Source organism: Pseudophryne corroboree, chromosome 2, assembly GCF_028390025.1.
Source record: "Pseudophryne corroboree isolate aPseCor3 chromosome 2, aPseCor3.hap2, whole genome shotgun sequence".
Classification (NCBI taxonomy): domain Eukaryota; kingdom Metazoa; phylum Chordata; class Amphibia; order Anura; family Myobatrachidae; genus Pseudophryne; species Pseudophryne corroboree.
In genome coordinates this window covers 747,525,874-747,547,633 of record NC_086445.1, presented here as the reverse complement: position 1 = coordinate 747,547,633, position 21,760 = coordinate 747,525,874, and the positions used below count along the sequence as shown (strand labels likewise).

The 21,760-nt window shown below is 43.8% G+C and overlaps 1 protein-coding gene across 4 annotated transcripts in view; it reads right to left on the bottom strand.

Moving 5' to 3' along the window:
• Positions 1–21,760, bottom strand: part of HIPK1 (homeodomain interacting protein kinase 1) — a 172,182-nt gene that overhangs the window by 73,033 nt on the left and 77,389 nt on the right. For all 4 annotated transcript variants that reach the window (XM_063955420.1, XM_063955419.1, XM_063955421.1 and 1 more), the window contains exon 3: positions 6,293–6,416. In XM_063955420.1, the coding sequence (XP_063811490.1) occupies positions 6,293–6,416 (124 nt within the window). The remainder of the gene's footprint in view (positions 1–6,292; positions 6,417–21,760) is intronic.

The window sequence follows — 21,760 nt, the reverse complement described above, 5'->3', positions numbered from 1 at the left end:
CTGCCGCCGATTTCGAAGTCTTCTTGCTTCTCATACTCACCCGGCTTCCTTCTTCCGGCTCTGCGAGGGGGACGGCCGCGCGGCTCTGGGATCGGACGGCGAGGGTGAGGATCCTGCGTACGATCCCTCTGGAGCTAATTGTGTCCAGTAGCCTAAGAAGCAGGACCTAGCTTCAGAGAGTAGGGCTGCTTCTCTCCCCTCAGTCCCACGATGCAGGGAGTCTGTTGCCAGCAGAGCTCCCTGAAAATAAAAAACCTAACAAAATACTTTCTCACAGCAAGCTCAGGAGAGCTCACTGAACATCACCCAGCTCGTCCGGGCACAGTCTCAAACTGGGATCTGGAGGAGGGACAGAGGGAGGAGCCAGAGCACAACAGAATCTAAATTCTTTCTTAAAGTGCCCATGTCTCCTGCGGAGCCCGTCTATTCCCCATGGTCCTTACGGAGTCCCCAGCATCCACTAGGACATTAGAGAAATATAGAGAGCCTTGATGAAATTCCAAATTGGTCCCCACTGACCAGCCTACCTTCCGAAACCTTACCTCTAATAACATCAGCATCTAAGTGGTGTTTATTGTTAACTCCATTCCCAGCTACAACTGAGCCACCAAATCTAATGTTAAGTGCTCTATATAGTTTACTGTACTATTTACACAACAAAATTATATTGCTGACCATCTGGATGTTTTGGAGATGATATATACACACACATGTAATGTTCCAAATACCATGCAGGTATCAATAGGCAAGATAAACTGTAGACAAAATTACATTTAATTTGCATTATCAGGGGGAAGGACAGTTTGATTTTATTGTCCTAGTTTTACTGTGATAATCATTTTTCCAGAACAGACAAAGGGCCAGCGAAGAGCCACTCAAATGTCATCGAAGTGGGCAAATTGCTGTGGCGTTTAAAACACACCCTTCGCCCATCAGATTTGCCCCCCTTTTGCTCAACAGTGCTCGCTACATAATGGGGCAGTGAACACTTTAAGCGATATCCTGCTGCCATAAAGGTCTGCAGGTATAGTGCGATTTGGTCGGACGTACAAGTCACCAGCAATTAAATTCCCCTGAAGCATTCCAAACAGAAAAATACCATTTCGATACCTAAAAGGTAACTTATTGGCCGATATTCGATTGTTTGAAACCCTCGATCTCCCGTCTAAAGTGATGGGAAATAAGGTGGCGCAATTAAATAGTTTTTTGCGCTGATCGCAGCCAAACGTGTTGGGTTTAGCAGCTAAACCCGACCAAAGTGTTGATCGTGACTGTGAAAAAGTACCGTTTGGCCACCCAAACGTATCACTTTCCATGCATTTTAGCTCGTCACCCCCGAGGGGGGTGCAAGCTGAAATGCAGACGCCGGCAACCATCCTGAACGGAGCTTGAACTCCAGGAGGTGCGGATGGTGTAATGGTTAGCATTACTGCCTCACAGCACAGAGATCATGGGTTCGATTCCCACTGAGGTCATGGGTTCGATTCCCACCATGGCCCTAAACTATGTGGAGTTTGTATATTTTCCCCGTACATGCGCAGGTTTCCTCCGGGTACTCCGGTTTCCTCCCACAATTAAAAAATACTGGTAAGTTAATTGGATCCAAACAAAATTAACCCTAGTGTTAATGTGTGTGCGTGTACATGTGGTAGGGAATATAAATTGTAATCTTAACTGGTACAGGGACTGATGTATATGGCCAAACATTCTCTCTTTAAAAGCGCTGCAGAATGTGTGTGCGCTATATAAAAAACTAGTAATAAAATAACTACGCCTACTAAGTGAAGCAAATAAGCAGACACAGCAACATGATTCCAGTAATGCACTAGTATATATGAAAAAACTATCCTTGGAGAAACACACACTGCTGTTAAGGACAGTTCAGTTATTTTCCTCACACTAAGTTCCGCTGTACTTCAGCTGCAACTTTGCACTTCTGTACAATTCATCTCTCGCCATATGAATAGGGAGAAAAGTGATGCAATATTGCCCCTAAGGTAAATTATGCCAATATAAATAACAGTATAGTGGTTTCATTGAAACAATTTACGTCAGGTCATAGGTTTAGATTTCAGTTTGTTAATGTAATACAGGTTGAGTATCCCTTATACAAAACGCTTGGGACCAGAGGTATTTTGGATATCGGATTTTTCCGTATTTTGGAATTATTGCATACCATAATGAGATATCATGGCAATGGGACCCAAGTCTAAGCACAGAATGCATTTATGTTACATATACACCTTATACACACAGCCTGAATGTAATTTTAGCCAATATTTTTAATAACTTTTTGCATTAAACAAAGTGTGTCTACATTCACACAATTCATTTATGTTTCATATACACCTTGTACACACAGCCTGAAGGTCTTATAATACAATATGTTTAATAACTGTGTATTAAACAAAGTTTGTGTACATTGAGCCATCAGAAAACAAAGGTTTCACTATCTCACTGTCACTGAAAATGTTCCGTATTTCAGAATATTCCGTATTTCGGAATATTTGGATATGGGATACTCAACCTGTACTTTAAGAATTAAACTTTTTTGGAGAACAGGTGCAGTTTCTCATCAGTTACTGTTCATAAACGGGTACATTGCAAAACAGTATGGTTAGGCAGTACTCCAATCCAAAAGATTGTTTGGGCCTTCAATAGCAAGGAGTTTAAAGTGATACTTTTAAAAAGGAAGGTCAAATTACATCAAAAGGAAAATACAATACAATACAAGTCGCATGTTTTTCAAAGTGGTTATTGATTATTTTCGGAACTACCCCAGAATAATCACTTTTCCTTGCTATTTGGGAAAAGCATAATCCGTACAATATGTGTACTTAATATCTTTTTTTCTTTTGAGTGCAGAAAATTGTACAAGTTCAAATTATAGATTCTGAAATCACGAGTGATTCACAAGTGGCAGTGATCACTAGGGCGCAGAGAGTAAAACACTTAGGGATAAAGGCAATGGCCTGCGAGAATCCGGAGGTGCGGACTTTAGCTTTGCTTTATTATGATTGCGGCTTTAAAAACATGGGTAGTCTCCCACAAAGTCCCACACCTCCGGCTTCTCGCAGGCTATTAAAATTAGCCCCTAGAATTAGCAATGTCACCTTCATCTTGAACAAACCACTTGATACAATTTGCCACCACACTGTTACAGCTTTGTGTCGATTGTTATATATACACCCATACACACACACGAAAATACTGTATATAATTAAAGATAGGCGTATAAAGGGAGGAATTAAATCTATATCGCCGCCTCACTTACCAGTCTAAAGTGACAGGGTGATAGTCAACTGATGTCCATTATCGCTCCCATTAGTGCCAGGTTTAGCTGCGCAATGCAGCAAAACCCTACTAAACTAAGGGACGCTATTGGAAAAAGTGGCAAACGGTTCGCTTTTCACATATTCAGCTTGTCAACACGGGGAGCTGCAAGCTGAAATGCATCTCCCCGTGGCTCAGAGCGCCCGAACAGAGCAGCAACTGAATTGCTCTGTTGGGTACCATCTAGTGGCGGACGTAGGGAGAAACAATTGCATTCCTTCCAATGTATTTAAAAAACACAAAACCAAAGCTGTTAGGGAGGAACGCAACTGTTTTTAGTGGCCATAGCCAGGGCCGAAACTAGGGGGGGGCTAGGGGGGCAGGCGACCTGGGCGCCAGATTGGAGGGGGCGCCGAGACCCCCTAACACCCGCCGCGGCACTTACTTTTAAAAAACCCCTTCTCCCGAGTGCCCAGCTCGGGGGGCGGGGTTTCGCGGAATGACGCGATTGCGTCGTGACGTCACGGCGCAAACGCGTCATTCCACGAAACCCCGCCGGAGGAGGGAGAAGGGGGAGCCCGGAGCCGCGCAGACGAGGAGGGAGAGGCGGCTGAAGAGCGGCGAGAACCGCTTCAAATGTAAGTCAGCCCCTCTCCCTTCCTCTCTCTCCCTCCACCACCTGCCGCAATGTGTAAAATGGGGACCTGTGCCTGCCGCTATGTGTAAAATGGGGACCTGTGCCTGCCGCTATGTGTAAAATGGGGACACTTGCCAGCGTACTGTGTAAAATGGGGACCTGTGCCTGCCGCTATGTGTAAAATGGGGACACTTGCCAGCGTACTGTGTAAAATGGGGACCTGTGCCTGCCGCAATGTGTAAAATGGGGACACTTGCCAGCGTACTGTGTAAAATGGGGACCTGTGCCTGCCGCTATGTGTAAAATGGGGACACTTGCCAGCGTACTGTGTAAAATGGGGACCTGTGCCTGCCGCAATGTGTAAAATGGGGACACTTGCCAGCGTACTGTGTAAAATGGGGACCTGTGCCTGCCGCAATGTGTAAAATAGGGACACTTGCCAGCGTACTGTTTAAAATGGGGACCTGTGCCTGCCGCTATGTGTAAAATGGGGACACTTGCCAGCGTACTGTGTAAAATGGGGACCTGTGCCTGCCGCAATGTGTAAAATGGGGACACTTGCCAGCGTACTGTGTAAAATGGGGACACTTGCCAGCGTACTGTGTAAAATGGGGACCTGTGCCTGCCGCAATGTGTAAAATGGGGACCTGTGCCTGCCGCAATGTGTAAAATGGGGACCTGTGCCTGCCGCAATGTGTAAAATGGGGACACTTGCCAGCATACTGTGTAAAATGGGGACCTGTGCCTGCCGCTATGTGTAAAATGGGGACACTTGCCAGCGTACTGTGTAAAATGGGGACCTGTGCCTGCCGCAATGTGTAAAATGGGGACACTTTTTCCTGCCGCAATGTGTAAAATGGGGACACTTTTTTCTGCCGCAATGTGTAAAATGGGGACACCTGTCTGCCGCAATGTGTAAAATGGGGACACTTGCCAGCGTACTGTGTAAAATGGGGACCTGTGCCTGCCGCTATGTGTAAAATGGGGACACTTGCCAGCGTACTGTGTAAAATGGGGACCTGTGCCTGCCGCAATGTGTAAAATGGGGACCTGTGCCTGCCGCAATGTGTAAAATGGGGACACTTGCCAGCGTACTGTGTAAAATGGGGACCTGTGCCTGCCGCTATGTGTAAAATGGGGACACTTGCCAGCGTACTGTGTAAAATGGGGACCTGTGCCTGCCGCAATGTGTAAAATGGGGACACTTTTTCCTGCCGCAATGTGTAAAATGGGGACACCTGTCTGCCGCAATGTGTAAAATGGGGAATGGGGACACTTGCCTGTCGTACTGTGTAAAATGGGGACACTTTTTCCTGGATATGAAATTTATGTTAGAAAAGGCAGTTTCTCAGGTAAAAAAGTTCTGAAAGAGAGAGATATATATATATATATATATATATATATATATATATATATATATATATATAATATTTTTATTCATGTATTTTTTATTTTTTCTATTTTATTTTATTATTTTTATTTATTGTAAAATATTTTTTTTTTTTTTGCGGGGGGGGGGGGGGGGGGGGGGGGGGTCAAATGACTACCTTGCCCCGGGTGACAAAAATCCTAGTTTCGGCCCTGCCATAGCTCCCATCTAAACTGACTTCCAACTACCCCCCACCCCACATGCATGGATCATTTTTTAACTCAGAAAATCTGAGAATTTGGTCTTTACTGTACATATGCCCATATATTTGTAAAAGTACTTTCCTACATCCCTAAACATTGGCGTCTATCAAACAGCTTTGTTGGCAGCAACATGTTACAGCAGCTGTTTGCCTAGTTTATCTGTTCAGAAAACTGACTTTATGCAGCATTCTTCCTTGCTGTTACAGAATAGGCCACTAAAGGGGGGTACTCACGGAGCAATAATCCAAGCAATCTGACTAGATTTCTTAGATTTTAAGCATGATCTGTCCGTGTGTACCCCCCACAGCGATAGCGATGAGCGGCCCCGCGCGTTGCTATCGCTGGTGCTAGATTGAGCCTGCATGCAGGCTTAATCTAGCAGGTCGCTCATTTCACCCGCTGGGAAGTGGCCAATTCTGGCCATTACGTAGATTTAAAGCAGCAATCACTTAAAAAAAAGTAAAACCCGGTTGCATGTTACGGGCTACGTACATAAGGTCAGTCACATGTCTGTCTGTCTCTGCACATCAAAATTATTCACTAATGCGACCTGCAACAAGAGGTCTGCCTGTAATAAGCAATCCATTCAGCACACAAGGCAGGCACAGCGATTTAAAGGCACCCAGAGGACAAACTATAATTTCACTGAGAAGCAGGTACTATTTAGAAGTACTTTACATGCTACTTACAAGTTAGTCCAAAGATGGTCATCTGGTTATTTACAGGCATTTCTAATAGAGCTTTGCTTACCTGATCATACTCTGATGCACCGGGGTAGAGAGGCCATCCAAGGAACAACTCTGCTATAACACACCCTAGCGACCACATATCTATTGCTTCACAAAACGGCAACCCAAGAATGATTTCAGGGGCTCTGGAGAAAGAAAACAAAAATGAACATTTACTGAGAAGATATGGCATACAATGACAAAGAACTAAACAAATATCAAGAAGGAATCATGGATTACAGATTATAGTGTTCATTCTAGCACCCTGCACCTTTCAAAATCCATGCAGTTCTTCTTTCCTGCCTGGGGTGTCGCTCTCTGCTCTGGTGCTTCTCAGAACACTCTGGTCTGTATCTCAGCACTGAAATACAGACCAGAGTGTGCTGAGAAGCACCAGAGCAGAGAGCGACACCCCAGGCAGGAAAGAAGAACTGCATGGATTTTGAAAGGTGCAGGGTGCTAGAATGAACACTAGATTAACTGCTTCATCTTAAATTACAAGGATTTGGCTCAGAGAAGGGCATCAGAGATCTGTATATGTACTTCCAAGCCTTCACCTGTGTCCCCAGATAATTTATTTGGTTTATTAAGGCATTATTTTTCACCACCAGAGACAGATAAAGATAGATAAAAGGTGTCCCAGTGTAAAATAATTTATATTAAAGACAATAATACCCAATTATATACAGACATGTTTAAAACCAGGGTTGGTTGCTTTAAACAAAATGGTATTTATAAAAACTACTCTTTTTAATATACTGTTACTACAGGCACGGCGCCGTGACTTCTTAAAAAAAAAAAAAAAAAACATTTAAAAAAAAAAAAAAACACATTTAAAAAAAAAAAAAAACTGTTTTATTCAAAATGTTTAATGTCAGTGGCATGCCCAGTGCTAATGCTTAACTTATCTGCGTGCGTGTTTCTGTGAAAAGTTATTTTTCATTTCCCATTTTGTTTCACTATTCAGATTTAATTATAGTAGGTAATAAGTAGGACTAATGCTTAACATTAACTTTTTATTATTTTCAATTTAATCTGAGAGTACTTTGTATGTATTAATATGTTTAGTCTATCTATATATTCATATGTAATAAGAATAATAGGTTGTAAAAAACGGACTTTATAGAAATAGGTTTTGAAAAATAACATTAATAATAATAATAGAAAGCAATGAAACATGGTTGACAACAAAACGCAAGAGAAAAAACAAAATACAAACCTTACCAAAAGCAACCTATCCTTATAAAGAAAAGAAACCAAACAACATTTTAAACTTGGGAAAAAAAATAAGAATTTACTTACCGATAATTCTATTTCTCGTAGTCCGTAGTGGATGCTGGGGACTCCGTCAGGACCATGGGGTTTAGCGGCTCCGCAGGAGACAGGGCACAATAATAAAAGCTTTAGGATCAGGTGGTGTGCACTGGCTCCTCCCCCTATGACCCTCCTCCAAGCCTCAGTTAGGATACTGTGCCCGGACGAGCGTGCATAATAAGGAAGGATATTGAATCCCGGGTAAGACTCATACCAGCCACACCAATCACACCGTACAACCTGTGATCTGAACCCAGTTAACAGTATGATAACAACGAAGGAGCCTCTGAAAAGATGGCTCACAACAAGAATAACCCGATTTTTGTAACAATAACTATGTACAAGTATTGCAGACAATCCGCACTTGGGATGGGCGCCCAGCATCCACTACGGACTACGAGAAATAGAATTATCGGTAAGTAAATTCTTATTTTCTCTAACGTCCTAAGTGGATGCTGGGGACTCCGTCAGGACCATGGGGATTATACCAAAGCTCCCAAACGGGCGGGAGAGTGCGGATGACTCTGCAGCACCGAATGAGAGAACTCCAGGTCCTCCTCAGTCAGGGTGTGCCCCTGACCAAGTAGCAGCTCGGCAAAGTTGTAAAGCCGAGACCCCTCGGGCAGCCGCCCAAGATGAGCCCACTTCCTTGTGGAATGGGCTTTTACTGATTTTGGCTGTGGCAAGCCTGCCACAGAATGTGCAAGCTGAATTGTACTACAAATCCAGCGAGCAATCGTCTGCTTAGAAGCAGGAACACCCATCTTGTTGGGTGCATACAGGCTAAACAGCGAGTCAGATTTTCTGACTCCAGTCGTCCTGGAAACATATATTTTCAGGGCCCTGACAACGTCAAGTAACTTAGTAGCCGCAGGTACCACAATAGGTTGGTTCATGTGAAAAACAGAAAACACCTTAAGGAGAAATTGAGGACGAGTCCTCAATTCTGCCCTGTCAGAATGAAAAATTAAGTAAGGGCTTTTATATGATAAAGCCGCCCATTCTGACACACGCCTGGCTGAAGCCAGGGCTAATAGAATCTTCACCTTCCATGTGAAATATTTTAATTCCACAGTGGTGAGTGGATCAAACCAATGTGACTTTAGGAAACTCAAAACAACATTGAGATCCCAAGGTGCCACTGGGGGCACAAAAGGAGGCTGTATATGCAGTACCCCTTTTACAAACGTCTGAACTTCAGGCACTGAAGCCAGTTCTTTCTGGAAGAAATTTGACAGGGTCGAAATTTGAACCTTAATGGACCCTAATTTTAGGCCCATAGACAGTCCTGTTTTCAGGAAATGTAGGAAACGACCCAGTTGGAATTCCTCTGTAGGGACCTTCTTGGCCTCACACCACGCAACATATTTTCGCCAAATGCGGTGAAAATGTTTTGCGGTTACATCCTTCCTGGCTTCGACCAGGGTAGGGATGTCATCTGGAATGCCCTTTCAGGATCCGGCGTTCAACTGCCATGCCGTCAAACGCAGCCGCGGTAAGTCTTGGAACAGACAAGGCCCCTGCTGGAGCAGGTCCTTTCTTAAAGGTAGAGGCCACGGTTCTTCCGTGAGCATCTCTTGAAGTTCCGGGTACCAAGTCCTTCTTGACCCATCCGGAACCACGAGTATCGTTCTTACTCATCTCCTTCTTATGATTCTCAGTACTTTTGGTATGAGATGCATAGGAGGGAACACATACCCTGACTGGTACACCCACAGTGTTACCAGAGCGTCCACCGCTATTGCCTGAGGGTCCCTTGACCTGGCGCAATATTTGTCTAGTTTTTTGTTCAGGCGGGACGCCATCATGTCCACCTTTGGTTTTTCCCAACGGTTTACAATCATGTGGAAGACTTCCCGCTGAAGTCCCCACTCTCCCGGGTGGATGCCTGCTGAGGAAGTTTGCTTCCCAGTTTTCCACTCCCGGAATTAACACTGCTGAGATTGTTATCACATGATTTTTCGCCCAGCGAAGAATCCTTGCAGTTTCTGCCATTTCCCTCCTGCTTCATGTGCCGCCCTGTCTGTTTACGTGGGCGACTGCCGTGATGTTGTCCCACTGGATCAATACCGGCTGACCTTGAAGCAGAGGTCTTGCTAAGCTTAGAGCCTTGTAAATTGCCCTTAGCTCCAGTATATTTATGTGGAGAGAAGTCTCCAGACTTGATCACACTCCCTGGAAATTTTTTCCTTGTGTGACTGCTCCCCAGCCACTCAGGCTGGCATCCGTGGTCACCAGGACCCAGTCCTGAATGTCGAATCTGCGGCCCTTTCATAGATGAGCACTCTGCAGCCACCGCAGAAGAAAACACCCTTGTCCTTGGAGACAGGGTTATCCGCTGATGCATCTGAAGATGCGATCCGGACCATTTTCCCAGCAGATTCCACTGAAAGGTTCTTGCGTGAAATCTACCGAATGGGATCGCTTTGTAAGAAACCACCATTTTTCACAGGACCCTTGTGCAATGATGCACTGATACTTTTCCTGGTTTTAGGAGGTTCCTGACTAGCTCGGATAACTCCCTGGTCTTCTTCTCCGGGAGAAAACATCCTTTTCTGGACTGTGTCCAGAATCATTCCTAGGAACATTAGACGTGTCGTCGGAAAAAGCTGCGATTTTGGAATATTTAGAATCCACTCGTGCTGTCGTAGAACTACTTGAGATAGTGCTACTCCGACCGCCAACTGTTCTCTGGACCTTGCCCTTATCAGGAAAGCGTCCATATTTCTTTTAGGAAGAATCATAATTTCGGCCATTACCATGGTAAAGACCCGGGGTGCCGTGGACAATCCAAACGGCAGCGTCTGAACTGATAGTGACAGTTCTGTACCACGAACCTGAGATACCCTTGGTGAGAAGGGCAAAATTTGGACATGTAGGTAAGCGTCCCTGATATCCAGTGACACCATATCGTCCTGGTTCGCTATCACTGCTCTGAGTGACTCCATCTTGATTTGAACCCTTGTATGTAATTGTTCAAATCTTTTAGATCTCACCGAGCCGTTTGGCTTCAGTACCACAATATAGTGTGGAATAATACCCCTTCCCTTGTTGTAGGAGGGGTACTTTGATTATCACCTGCTGGGAATACAAAACGGTGCTGAAAGGACTGCCGCGCCCCAGAGAGCAGCAGTGGTGAAATCTACGGGGGGTCACTCAGCCCCCTATAACATGAATACACAGAAAAATGAGAAATCACGTCTGCGCTCGTCAGAGATTACAATGCATACAAAGATAAAGATGAATAATATAGATATCTGATAAATAGTTCTCAAAATTGACTGAGGTGATGTGTTACGTAATGTCAGTAAAACGTTTTTGAACCTTTCCTTGTGTATCTTTATTTCCAAGCTTGAATGGGTCTGTTCCCTCGGTCGTGTTTCGGACTATGATGTGTTTTCTCCTTAGCAGTATCTCAAATATTTGTTCTCTGGATTTTCTCCTGTATTTCCTTCCAGGGTATCGGGATGGTTCTTATCCTCAATGGTTGGAGACAAAGAGACAAAAAAAGTAGCCGCTGATAGTGTAGTAGGCGTATTGCAAGTGGTGGAAGTGTCTTATAGGAAGATCTTTGAGAAGATCTTTAAAAAGGTGGTGGCTGCTAATTGCGTACCAGTACTCACGTGAAAGACGTGATGTACCCCTCGTGTAAAGGTATCTTTAGTGTTCTTGTAATTTCTCCTCTTCCTCCAGACAGAATCTTTTATAGTTCTTATTTTGTGATCAGATCACGTGATGGATCCTGACAGTGGAGATGGAGCATGCAGCTTTTGTCTGACACTGGCTTATCCTGCATCCAGGTATCTCTGATCGATGTTCTGCTTCAGTAACCGTTCTGCTGGGAATACAGCCTGTGAATTTTTTTTTTTTCCAATACTGCCTCCCTGTCGGAGGGAGACGTTGGTAAAGCAGACATCAGGAACTTGTGAGCGGAAGACGTCTCGAATTTCCAATGTACACCTGGGATACTACGTGTAGGATCCAGGAGTCCACTTGCGAGTGAGCCCACTGCGTGCTGAAACTCTTGAGATGACCCCCCACCGCACCTGAGTCCGCTTGTATGGCCCCAGCGTCATGCTGCGGACTTGGCAGAAGCTGTGGAGGACTTCTGTTCCTGGGAATGGGCTGCCTGCTGCAGTCTTCTTCCCTTTCCTCTAACCCTGGGCAGATATGACTGGCCTTTTGCCCGCCTGCCTTTATGGGTACGAAAGGACTGAGACTGAAAAGACTGTGTCCTTTTCTGCTGAGATGCGACTTGGGGTAACAAAAGTGGATTTTCCAGCTGTTGCCATGGCCACCAGGTCCGATGGACCGCCCCTTTATACGGCAATACTTCCATGTGCCGTCTGGAATCTGCATCACCTGACCACTGTCGTGTCTATAAACATCGTCTGGCAGATATGGACATCACATCTACTCTTGATGCCAGAATGCAAATATCCCTCTGCGCATCTCGCATATATAGAAATGCATCCTTAAAATGCTCTATAGTCAATAAAATATTGTTCCTGTCAAGGGTATCAATATTTTCAGTCAGGAAATCCGACCAAGCCCCCCCAGCGCTGCACATCCAGGCTGAGGCGATTGCTGGTCGTAGTATAACACCAGTATGTGTGTATATACTTTTTAGGATATTTTTCAGCTTCCTATCAGCTGGCTCTTTGAGGGCGGCCGTATCTGGAGACGGTAACGCCACTTGTTTTTATAAGCGTGTGAGCGCCTTTTATCCACCCTAAGGTGTGTTTCCCAACTCGCCCTCACTTCTGGCGGGAAAGGGTATACCTCCAATAATTTTCTATCGGAGGAAACCCACGTATCATCACACACTTTAATTTATCTGATTCAGGAAAAACTACAAGTAGATTATTCCCACCCTACATAATACCCTTATTTGTGGTACTTGTAGTATCAGAAATATGTAACACCTCCTTCATTGCCCTTAACATGTAACGTGTGGCCCTAAAGGAAAATACGTTTGTTTCTTCACCGTCGACACTGAAGTCAGTGTCCGTGTCTGTGTCGACCAACTGATGTAAATGGGCGTTTTTACAAGGCCCTGACGGTGTCTGAGACGCCTGGACAGGTACTAATTTGTTTGCCGGCCGTCTCATGTCGTCAACCGACCTTGCATCGTGTTGACATTATCACGTAATTCCTAAATAAGCCATCCATTCCGGTGTCGACTCCCTAGAGAGTGACATCACCAATACAGGCAATTTGCTCCGCCTCCTCACCAACATCGTCCTCCTACATGTCGACACACACGTACCGACACACAGCACACACACAGGGAATGCTCTGATAGAGGACAGGACCCCACTAGCCCTTTGGGGAGACAGAGGGAGAGTTTGCCAGCACACACCAAAAACGCTATAATTATACAGGGACAACCCCTTATACAAGTGTTTTCCCTTATAGCATTTTCACATATGTAATCATATCGCCAAATAAGTGCCCCCCCTCTCTGTTTTAACCCTGTTTCTGTAGTGCAGTGCAGGGGAGAGCCTGGGAGCCTTCCTCACAGCAGAGCTGAGCAGGAAAATGGCGCCGTGTGCTGAGGAGAATAGGCCCCGCCCCCTAAAACGGCGGGCTCTTCTCCCGGAGTTTGTGAGATCTGGCAGGGGTTAAATACATCCATATAGCCTCAAGGGCTATATGTGATGTATTTTAGCCATAAAAAAGGTATAATACATTGCTGCCCAGGGCGCCCCCCCCAGCGCCCTGCACCCTCAGTGACCGCTGGTATGAAGTGTGCTGACAACAATGGCGCACAGCTGCAGTGCTGTGCGCTACCTTATGAAGACTGAAAGTCTTCTGCCGCCTGTTTCTGGACCTCTGGACCTCTTCAACTTCGGCATCTGCAAGGGGGGTCGGCGGCACGGCTCCGGGACGAACCCCAGGGTGAGACCTGTGTTCCGACTCCCTCTGGAGCTAATGGTGTCCAGTAGCCTAAGAAGCAAATCCATCCTGCACGCAGGTGAGTTTACTTCTCTCCCCTAAGTCCCTCGTAGCAGTGAGCCTGTTGCCAGCAGGACTCACTGAAAATAAAAAACCTAACTTAAACTTTTATTCTAAGCAGCTCAGGAGAGCCACCTAGATTGCACCCTTCTCGGCCGGGCACAAAAATCTAACTGAGGCTTGGAGGAGGGTCATAGGGGGAGGAGCCAGTGCACACCACCTGATCCTAAAGCTTTTATTATTGTGCCCTGTCTCCTGCGGAGCCGCTAAACCCCATGGTCCTGACGGAGTCCCCAGCATCCACTTAGGACGTTAGAGAAACAATAGATATACAACCAGAATAATCATCTCTTAACAGCCACCTGTTACAAAATCATAACTCTCACGGAAATAACTGTTGTACAACACCAAGATAGTTGCTGTGACAACTGTAAATGACCTACACACAATAGGACATAGTGGGAGTCTCTGCATATCAGAAATGGAATCTATCCTATTACCAAGCAAATGAACAGTACATGTAAGCCATATGCACACACACAGCAAACAAAAACACATTTTGGATATAATCACTTCTCATAAATTTGGTTTAAACCATCCAATCCTGGTTTGTGGCTTCCCATTTGCCTCCATTAATCTTCCAACATCATGACACTGAACTTTCCCAAATAGCCACAAGTCTTGCACACGTTCTGAAATACTCTATCCTGCTGTCAACATTCCAATATATTACAGTGGTTCCCAAGCTGCGCACGGGACGGCCATTTAAGACCGTGCTAACTTTGTATGGTGAATTATTGATGCTGGTGGGCGCAATGTGCTTTGAAATTTCCCCAAAACTTACAAGTTGAGCCAAGATTTATCCACATTCTGGATAAATGTGGAGATACTTCTTGTATTCTTTCTGAAATTTCACCGATTTCTTCTACTGAAACTAGTTCTAAGAATTAAATTAGACCAAAAATAATAATGCAGTTCCACCGCACAAAAACACCTTTCTGAAAGGCAGGAACTCTGAGAATAGCACTGCAGCCCAGGTTGTCGGCAGTTATGTTATGGGCATATTAAATGAGGCCACACAAACACAAAAAGCAGTCACAATTCTATAAAGATGCAACAGTAATCAACAACAGTAATCAAGTTAAAAAGAGGACTGAAATCAAAAAGCTCTACAAACTTTTAATAAGGATGCGTAAGACTCCGAATTACAGCACAAAACAATCCACACAACAGGAAAGGATAGCACTTTTACAGTATAAAAATGGACAGTAAAACACTCTACAACAACTGGACATCTAAGGAGTAGAACAATTGTGAAATGATGGGGATTTTGAAGCGACTCCCCAAGCAATATAAATTAATGGGCGCTTGTCAATGCTTGACTTTCCACACCTGCATCAGCACGTTGCTTTATCAACTGCCAAGAACACTCCAGCTCTCAAGCGTCCGTGCCTAGTTGACACTGGAAAGCTTTGACGCACAGAGTTAAGCAATCATTTCCTAACTCATAACTGTGTTTAAGCATGTCTAGCCACTGGCCTGCTGCAGGATGTAATGAGCTCTGGGAAATACAACAGCTGACTTCTTACCATCCACCAGAAATGTCATGCTTCTAAAAAGAACTATTTTATTTTCTACATACCAGAGACTCATGGACATGGCACGACTAATCTGAACATGAACACTTCCTCTGCATACACCATGTACTAATTATTAACTCACAGCAATTCATTAACAAGTTCTCATGGATTTGCATTTAGGTCTAAACTTCTCCCACAAGGACATCAATCCACAGGGATTGGCACATTTTCTCCACTGATAAGCAGATAGAGGAACAGAATTACTGTAAAAGTGCTATTTAAACTTAGAAGGCCGCCGTGTTAGATTTCTGCTCTTGTACAGCGACAGGCTGCTGTGCAGAAACGCTAAGCATGGGTTTATGCAGAAACGCTAAGCATGGGTTTATGCACAAGGACAGGGGCAGTACTATCACGTTGTGACCAGTACCAGATAACATCAGGTCAGCCAGGGTGTAGGAGGAGCTGCCGCTGCCTGTCATGAAATGGGAAGTTTCCTTTACTTTTTAAACAACTGCAGTTGAATGTCCAGTATCACATCCTCGACTTATATCTGTAAACGTTAATTTGTATGTTCCACGCTCCTTTAAAAGGTCATCCACGCAAAAATAAGAATTTACTTACCGATAATCCTATTTCTCATAGTCCGTAGTGGATGCTGGGACTCCGTAAGGACCATGGGGAATAGCGGCTCCGCAGGAGACTGGGCACAAAAGTAAAAGCTTTAACTAGCTGGTGTGCACTGGCTCCTCCCCCTATGACCCTCCTCCAAGCCTCAGTTAGGATACTGTGCCCGGACGAGCGTACATAATAAGGAAGGATCTTGAATCCCGGGTAAGACTCATACCAGCCACACCAATCACACCGTACAACCTGTGATCTGAACCCAGTTAACAGTATGATAAACGAAGGAGCCTCTGAAAAGATGGCTCACAACAATAATAACCCGAATTTTGTAACAATAACTATATACAAGTATTGCAGACAATCCGCACTTGGGATGGGCGCCCAGCATCCACTACGGACTATGAGAAATAGAATTATCGGTAAGTAAATTCTTATTTTCTCTAACGTCCTAAGTGGATGCTGGGACCCCGTAAGGACCATGGGGATTATACCAAAGCTCCCAAACGGGCGGGAGAGTGCGGATGACTCTGCAGCACCGAATGAGAGAACTCCAGGTCCTCCTCAGCCAGGGTATCAAATTTGTAGAATTTAGCAAACGTGTTTGCCCCTGACCAAGTAGCTGCTCGGCAAAGTTGTAAAGCCGAGACCCCTCGGGCAGCCGCCCAAGATGAGCCCACCTTCCTTGTGGAATGGGCTTTTACAGATTTTGGCTGTGGCAGGCCTGCCACAGAATGTGCAAGCTGAATTGTACTACAAATCCAACGAGCAATCGTCTGCTTAGAAGCAGGAGCACCCAGCTTGTTGGGTGCATACAGGATAAACAGCGAGTCAGATTTCCTGACTCCAGCCGTCCTGGAAATATATATTTTCAGGGCCCTGACTACGTCCAGTAACTTGGAGTCCTCCAAGTCCCTAGTAGCCGCAGGCACCACAATAGGCTGGTTCACGTGAAACGCTGAAACCACCTTTGGGAGAAATTGAGGACGAGTCCTCAATTCTGCCCTATCCGTGTGAAAAATCAGGTAAGGGCTTTTATAAGATAAAGCCGCCAATTCTGAGACACGCCTGGCTGAAGCCAGGGCTAACAGCATTACCACTTTCCATGTGAGATATTTTAATTCCACAGTGGTGAGTGGTTCAAACCAATGTGATTTTAGGAACCCCAAAACCACATTGAGATCCCAAGGTGCCACCGGGGGCACAAAAGGAGGCTGTATATGCAGTACCCCTTTGACAAACGTCTGGACTTCAGGCACTGAAGCCAGTTCTTTTTGGAAGAAAATCGACAGGGCCGAAATTTGAACCTTAATGGACCCTAATTTTAGGCCCATAGACAGTCCTGTTTGCAGGAAATGTAGGAAGCGACCCAGTTGAAATTCCTCTGTAGGGGCCGCTCTGGCCTCACACCACGCAACATATTTTCGCCAAATGCGGTGATAATGTTTTGCGGTTACATCCTTCCTGGCCTTTATCAGGGTAGGGATGACTTCTTCTGGAATGCCTTTTTCCTTCAGGATCCGGCGTTCAACCGCCATGCCGTCAAACGCAGCCGCGGTAAGTCTTGGAACAGACAAGGCCCCTGCTGGAGCAGGTCCTTTCTTAGAGGTAGAGGCCACGGTTCCTCCGTGAGCATCTCTTGAAGTTCCGGGTACCAAGTCCTTCTTGTATAAAAAGGGGGTGAATGGCGCTCGTGTGTCTGGATATTTTGTTTGGGCTGCAACCTATGAATGAAGCACCTCCAAGAGTACTTCACGTAGACAATAATAACGGGTTTTCACAGGTGCGCCTGATACCTATGGTGTGTGTAAAGAGGTTTTCTAATGATTTGATTCCTAAAATAATATGTAGTATGACAACCTTAACCCTATGCGTAACGTGATAACGATAAGGAAAAAATGCAATAAACAGTATTATAATGATAAAGATTCTGTTTTTATTATAAATGAATAATAAATGCTGAGAGTGTGATAAAAAGAAGAAAAAAAGAGAAAAAAAGGGGGGGGGGGTCAGGGGAAGTGGGTATGAGGATAATCCTCTGCTGTCAATAACAGCGATGGAGTTCTAAGTTAGAAAAAGTGGAATTTTTCTAAAATGTTGGTCACTCCAGAATGGTGGCGTCCCACCTCTGAGTGAATCGTTATTATGTGCAAGGCAAAATGTCCAGAGCTTCAGGTGAAGTAGTCTATTGTCTTTGGATCCGGAAAAAAGTAAAAAAAGAAAAGGAAAAAAGGAACAAGAAAAATATGTGGGGTACCCCTGGGTTGCCGCTGGCGATGAGGGGTCAGGGTATGGTGAGTGCTAAGGTAGTTAGGACTCCGGACAGGCTGTGCCCCTCTACGCCCTGGGCCACCCTGATGTCGCTCTAATGAGCGCAACACGGTGCCCTGGACAGAAGGGGAACAGTCATGAGTCTTGGAGAGGGAGGTAGGGGCTGCTTCTAGCACAGTTAGTGCTGTCCGCCGCGCCTTCTCCTCTCCTACAGAGTCCCTTACCTTGTAGCTTCTGTTCCGTCTCCTTGTCCCTCCGCCAGCGGTCTTCTCCGTGTCGGTCGTGGCCCGGCGTTCTCCTGCACTTCCGGGTTGGTCTAACCACGTGACCAGTCTCGGGTGCCTCCGGGTCCCGTCTATCTCTCGTCGTCCTCTCGTTCTCTCCGTCCTCCGTCTTTCTGGTCTCTTGTTCTGCCGCTCTGTTAGTTAGATGGTCAGTAGATAATTGATGTATGAGGGTAGTAAATGCGTTTGCTCCAACGCGTATCGGCCAGTGTTGGCCTTCGTCAGGGAGTCCGTTTCCGCCATCTTTGGTGTGGGCTTTTTATGCCCACATCCAGCGGGAGTGGCTTGGGATAATTGTTCCATATTGTGAACAGTGGAAGGGGGAGGAGCCGGTTAATCAGATAGGAATTTTTCAGAGTAATAGTGGTGGATGGAGGAGAAATTGTGTATAAGGTGAAAAAGAAATGTATAAATTAAAATGAAGCAAAAATATATATATATAAATATATATATTAATAATGTTATTTATTGGATTAGTACGCAATGTTATCGAATACACATCATGGTGCAGTTGATTTTTGTTTGGCATGGAAGGATGTGCAGTAATTAGAATAACCTGGAAGAATGAACTAAAGGAATGAAGTGCAGTAATTATAATAAAATAAGAGAATGAAAAGTGATAATAATAATAATATTTAATAATAATAAATAAATAATTAAAAAATAATAATAATAATAATAATAATAATAATAATAATAATAATAATAATAATAATAAAAATAGTAATAAAGATTAAGTAAATAAATGAATAGTAAATGATAAATTGTAGAAAATTAAATAGAATAAATTAAAATAAAATGGAAAACTGTATATATGTGGTTAAGTAATGGATCCGTGTGTATCGTGATCAGTCTTTTTCGCATATCAGGGCTATGTTTCTTAGTATGCACATACAAAAGATTACTTACATATTGAGATTATTTCTATGATCACTACTACTGGGGTTATTGGTTTAAAAACTCCTCCTACATGTAGGAGTGTGAATTGATGTGTGTGTTGTATGCAGTCCAATGTCCCTACTGCGTCCATAACGTTGTCATTTGCCTGTGATTATTGTCCTTACCTCATTGTCTAAATTTAACCCATGAGGTTTTAGAGTCTTTAATGTAAACATCCATTTTAGCTCTTCCTTGTTTATTGTCCTGAGAAAGTCTCCCCCTCTCCAATTTTGTTTCACCATTTTTATGCCTAACACTTTCATCCCTTCTGGGTTCTGTTTATGTTTTTCTCTGAAATGATTAGAGAGACTGTGTGTTTCTAGGCCTTTCTTTATGTTCCTTATGTGTTCTGAAGTTCTTGTTTTTAGGGGTCTTGTTGTCCTCCCTATATATTGCAGATGACAAGGGCACTCGATCAAATAGATGACACCCTTAGATTGACATGATATATGTTCCTGAATGTCGAATGTTTCTTTTGTGACATTCGATTGGAAGCTTGCAGTACCTTTGGTGGAAACATGATTCATTTTACAATACTGACAAGAGTTGCAATGAAAGAAGCCTTTGCTGAGAGTATTACCTAATAAGGTGGTTTGTAATGTCTCTCTCTTGTGCAGGTGACTGTGTGTTATTTTAGATTTAAGGTTGGGTGCCTTTCTGTATATCACCTTCGGTTTGGCTGGTAATATGTCCCCTAGAGTTTCGTCTTGTAAGAGGATGTGCCAATGGTTTTGAATAATTTTTTCCAGTTTTCTATTCTTATTATTGTACTGAGTTTGAAAAGTTACCTTCCAGTCTTTCATTTGTTCTTTTTTACTGTTTTTGTTTTTATATGTCAGGAGCGTCCCTCTTTCTAGTTCCTCGACTTCCTTTAGGTCTTTGTCTAGTGTGTCTTCCTTACAACCTTTCCTAAGGAACTGGGTTTTCATTTCATTGGCCTGGGTCTGGTAGTCTTCTATTTTTGTGCAGTTCCTCCTAATTCTTTTAAATTGGCCCAAAGGAATACTCCGTAGCCAATTAGGATGGTGTCCACTGGTGGTGAGGATATAGCTGTTAACGTCCACGCTTTTCTGAAAGGTTTTAGTGTTAATGGTGGTCCCTTCTATAAAAACGGTGATGTCTAAAAAGTTAACTGACGTCTTGCTGTAGTCAGTCGTGAATACCAGGTTGCTGCTGTTGGCGTTAATATATTCAAGAAAGTCTAGCAGTCGTTCCTCAGTGCCCTGCCATATGAAAATTACGTCGTCTATGTACCTTCGCCATAGGACCAGGTTCGCCCCAAAGTCATGCCCACCCCAGATGTACTCATCCTCCCACCTACTCATGAAGAGGTTAGCATAACTTGGGGCGAACCTAGTCCCCATAGCGGTGCCCGTGGTCTGTCTGTAGAATGTCTCTTCAAACCAGAAGTAGTTATGTTGTAAAATGAATCTCACGCAGTCTATTATGAAAGTGGTCTGTGTTCTTTCTATGGTCGAGTCTTTTTCAAGAAAGTACTGTAGTGCTTCTAATCCCTGTGATTGGTTGATTATGGTATATAGTGATGTTACGTCACTAGTACATATCCAGAAGTCATCTGACCATGTCATATTGTCCAGTGTTTTGATGATGTCTGTGGTGTCTCTGATATATGACTTTTGTGTCTGTACATATGGCTGCAGGAAGGTGTCAATGTATTGTGATAGGTTTGATGTGAGAGATCCTATCCCAGATATTATTGGGCGGCCTGGTGGTTTTGTCTGGTTTTTGTGTATCTTGGGTAAATAATAGAAGACTGGTGTAATGGGATTTGTTGTGTCTAAGAAACATTCGACATTCAGGAACATATATCATGTCAATCTAAGGGTGTCATCTATTTGATCGAGTGCCCTTGTCATCTGCAATATATAGGGAGGACAACAAGACCCCTAAAAACAAGAACTTCAGAACACATAAGGAACATAAAGAAAGGCCTAGAAACACACAGTCTCTCTAATCATTTCAGAGAAAAACATAAACAGAACCCAGAAGGGATGAAAGTGTTAGGCATAAAAATGGTGAAACAAAATTGGAGAGGGGGAGACTTTCTCAGGACAATAAACAAGGAAGAGCTAAAATGGATGTTTACATTAAAGACTCTAAAACCTCATGGGTTAAATTTAGACAATGAGGTAAGGACAATAATCACAGGCAAATGACAACGTTATGGACGCAGTAGGGACATTGGACTGCATACAACACACACATCAATTCACACTCCTACATGTAGGAGGAGTTTTTAAACCAATAACCCCAGTAGTAGTGATCATAGAAATAATCTCAATATGTAAGTAATCTTTTGTATGTGCATACTAAGAAACATAGCCCTGATATGCGAAAAAGACTGATCACGATACACACGGATCCATTACTTATCCACATATATACAGTTTTCCATTTTATTTTAATTTATTCTATTTAATTTTCTACAATTTATCATTTACTATTCATTTATTTACTTAATCTTTATTACTATTTTTATTATTATTATTATTATTATTATTA